Consider the following 4,235-nt stretch of genomic DNA (forward strand, 5'->3'; position numbering starts at 1 on the left):
TTTATTATATTATGTACCTACTTAACTTACTTTTATAATATTTCAAGCTTTATCTTATATTAAAATTTAAGTATTCATATTTATTAAGTTAAACTTATTTATTTTATTTAATTTTTTAGTATGCGCTGGTAAGATATTTATTTATGTCAGTATATGTTTCATCATACATTTTATAATATATTTGTATAGTATTGTTTTAAGATTCCAAGGGGAGCAATACATTGTTAATTTCGTTTAAATATAAGATTAAATATTTATATTTTTATTATTATTTCTTAAACGTTTAAATTGAAATTATCTATAGAATTCGTCAAAATTTCAAAAAGTACAAATTATTTTGAAGTTATAAATTCATAAAAATGTTTCGGTTTGTGTCTAACATAATATTAGGAATGTATAATAACTTAAATTGTTTTTAAAACAGTTTTTTATGGAGCTACTCGTTATTAGTAATTATAACGATTATTACGCACCTGGCGGGGAAAAACGAAAACTGATCGAAACTCGAGCTACATTGGGCGTTGCCGCCGACCATTTAGGCAATTGCAATTCTCTGTCTATTACGACGTCGTCGACGGCGACGACTATAGCCGACTAAAAGCGACAAAAAGCAAAGCAATTAGACTCTGCCATTGTGGGGGGGGGTCCAGGCGTTGCTCTGCAGTTCATTTGAATGCGTTATGGCAGTGTGCCTTTATATGATTTGGAACGGTGTATATGAATTAATTTAAATTTTTCATAAAAACTAAGTGAAGTGATGAATGGATTTACTTGATAACAATTTTTTTGTTGTCACCACCTTTTAGTGTCAGGTAATAAATACAGTTATAAATAAAAACAGTTAAGTATATTATAAATTATAAAGTGGCAAATTATCTTTTTTCATGAAATGCTTTATCATTTATTTCAAATTGGACATATACTGATACAGTGACAACCAGAGATTCGGACTCAATACATTTACATATTTGTTTGAGTAATAGATAGAAAAAATCTGATTCAGTACATGTTTGTTTTTTTTTTTGATTCTTATAAATGTGTCAAATTCAATATTGATATTTTATTATACATATTGTTGTGTGCCAATATCAGATCCAGATCCAGGGTGTTATTTAAATGAAATGTACAACTCATAAGAACAATAATGTTTTATTACGTATAAATAAAGTTCATGTAACTGATACAAAAAGTGGCTGAGTGTCGTGAAGTTGCTCAGGTCTTCGTGGATCTGGTACATCTGCCCTTGTTGGTCTCTGGACTCCCTTATATACAAAGAAGTGCTTTCACACTTGAAAACAACAATCTCCAGGATGTCTTGTGTTCTTAATTGGCAATTTGTATAAATGCCATAATATATTTAAACGACCTCTATTTTGATATATTAATTATGATATTTTTAAAAACAGGATTCATAGAAATATGAATCTACTATCTCTTATATATTATAATTATTCGGCCATATATATATATATATATCTAAATTACTATTGCTAATACTTCTAGCAATATTACATTAATATACTTATACATATCATATCTCGTAGCCCATTACAATATTTAAGCGCATTAAGTCCCGATCCCTGCTGATAACTGATGAATCACATTTAGAATTTAATGTACCTACAGCAAAATGGTTACCTGCATATTCTATAATTATCATGAAAAAATTTTTAATTTAATTTTATGTTTACTAATTTAATATATTTAATTTTGGAAACATAATAACAGCCACTTTAAGTCTTGTTGGGTTTAAATGTAAGTATGCTTATTTATAGTGTCTATCAAAATTAAGTTTTATCAAATCAATTATTGTTATATTTACTGTATACCTGATCATATATAATAGGTGAATCGATTTTATAATTATTACCAGGTCTGTGAATTCAAAACAATGAAAATCCTTAAAAAATTCTTTTAAAATTTCAAAAATGCAATAAAATAAGCACTTCAAATGACAAAAATTTTAATATCCTCGCGAACGTCAAATAGGTACTGAATGACAATAATCTACTAAAATTATTGATCAATCGATTTGGAAATTCGTGACTGATATACTGATATGCCACAAATAACTAGAAATATTGCCTTATTTTATTGAATCATTATATTTGACCCCCATACAGCTTATGTAAAATATAAATTTGACGTTCGTACAACCTGTGTAAAATAAAAATATATTCTCAAAAATGTTAGTATGCAGAATTTGATTAAAAATATGAAAAAATTAACTAAAATAAAAATATGACCTAAAAATTTAAAAACCTCGAATAATTCAAAATAAAAGCTTCATAAATAGAACTTCTTTTACATAATTCAAATTCATAATCAGTTAAAAAAAAAAATACTTTCCTACAAATTCACATACCTAATTATTACATATTTGTATTTAATACATGTTAATATAATAACTGTGAGATACATAAATCTCCATATAATATGAGAGAGTAATAAACACCTGATGTATTAAATGTATTTCTGTAGATAAATTACCACTTATAAATTACATTGTCGCAAAGCAAATTCGTAAGTAATTTAGTGAGGTTATAATTTATATCTTTAAAATATATTTGATGCCTACGCTAAAAAAAAATATTAGACAAATAATATTCTGTAACATCCAATATGACGTGTATCGTATACAATATAACATTTTTTTTTTCCATTAATTGTGTGGTAACTCGTGTTTGCAGATTATAATCCTGAAATGTTAGCTGCTAGTGAGGATAGATTTTTAACATTTGAAGTACGATTAAATCGTAAATTAAACAAAGAAAATATAAACAAGGTGAGTTTTGTAAAATTATTTTAAATTTAATACTCATCATTCATCAATTAAACCGTCTTATCTAAATCACAACTATTTATAATTTTAATTTTTTTTAAACAAAAAATAAAGCAATTATTAGTCATTATAGTTCTCTAATCTATTAATATCTGCCTAAATACTTAAAACTTCAAAAAACTAATATAATAATAATTAAAAATAATTTACATTAAATCAAAACTTTCAAAATATAATATTTAGCATTATTTAATTAGAGTTTTATCAATTGTTTATTTACATCTGTTGTTTATGTTTGAAACTTATTTCAATTTTATTAAAAAACATTAATTTTACTAACCAACTATAAAATTAATACCTGACAACGATATCATAATTTATTTTATTATTCAGAATGTCAATAATACCCTCCAATTGGAAGATAAAATTTTAAATGCTTTAGATGTTACCTTATTGAATTTAAATAGTTACTGTATATAATCATTGATAGTAAGACATGAGAAAAACAAGGTATTAATCACTATCAATTATCAATAAGTTTCACACAATGAAAGATAAACATAATATGTTGTTATCTTTTGGTAGGTATATGAATAATGAGTAACAAAGTGATTTAAACTCACGGTTTGCTATTTGTAGTTTAGCATTTTTTTGTTCTTTGAAATTATGTCATAATGATTATGGAGAAAATCTTTTTTTTTATTTCATAGCTTCGTCAAATTTTAATACATTATTTCAAAAATCACAAATTAAATACTTATTGTGTTTTACATATTTTATTTACAGCTAGAACAGGACTATGGCCAATCACTACTCTCAGATAAAAGAAAAGGTATGTTATTTAATACATTTTTATAATCGCTACAGACATAAATTATCTTTTATATATCTTAGCCAAAGTTTTAAATTCTTTGACTGATATGGGTGTTGTTGGTTAAGGACTATTGTTTATTACAACTGTCGACTGTATACCCAAACTGCAGTCATGCAAACGTTTTTAATACCAACTTATTATAATATTATATAGACGATATAAATGTTGTAACGGTACATACTATGGCACCATATAAAAGGCTCGTAACAGCCAACAAATACCACCCACCAATCACAGGGCAGTATACAACAAATACCACCCACCAATCACAGGGCAGTATACAAGAAAAACCGCAACCATCGGACAGGGGAAGTGTTTCCAAGCACTTCCCCACACAAGAGGGTCCGCAAAGGCACATCAATGGATAGGGGAAGGTAAGACGAAGACGTCAACACCTTCCCCATAATTATACGACAAAAGGTAACTGAGTTATGGCCAAAACAGTGTCAAGAGAAGACACAACGGAAATGACGAAATTGTTAATGTTTACTAGTCGGTACGGACAGGAGTACTTAGGCTAGTAACATTTCAATCAAAACTACAATTCTTCCAACCATCTTCCACATTCTCTAGCAAATA

At 27.0% G+C, this 4,235-nt stretch overlaps 1 protein-coding gene across 1 annotated transcript; it reads left to right on the forward strand.

The window, feature by feature from the left end:
• Nucleotides 1–1,527: 1,527 nt before the first annotated feature.
• Nucleotides 1,528–4,070, forward strand: LOC112592016. The gene is made up of 5 exons (XM_025335979.1): nucleotides 1,528–1,755; nucleotides 2,482–2,523; nucleotides 2,691–2,785; nucleotides 3,569–3,614; nucleotides 3,810–4,070. Exons 3-5 carry the CDS (start codon nucleotides 2,705–2,707, stop codon nucleotides 4,022–4,024), a joined length of 342 nt encoding a protein of 113 aa, XP_025191764.1. The 5' UTR covers nucleotides 1,528–1,755; nucleotides 2,482–2,523; nucleotides 2,691–2,704; the 3' UTR covers nucleotides 4,025–4,070.
• Nucleotides 4,071–4,235: the final 165 nt, after the last annotated feature.

Source organism: Melanaphis sacchari, unplaced genomic scaffold (genome assembly GCF_002803265.2).
Source record: "Melanaphis sacchari strain LSU unplaced genomic scaffold, SCAv2.0 Contig1537_pilon_pilon, whole genome shotgun sequence".
NCBI classification, from domain to species: domain Eukaryota; kingdom Metazoa; phylum Arthropoda; class Insecta; order Hemiptera; family Aphididae; genus Melanaphis; species Melanaphis sacchari.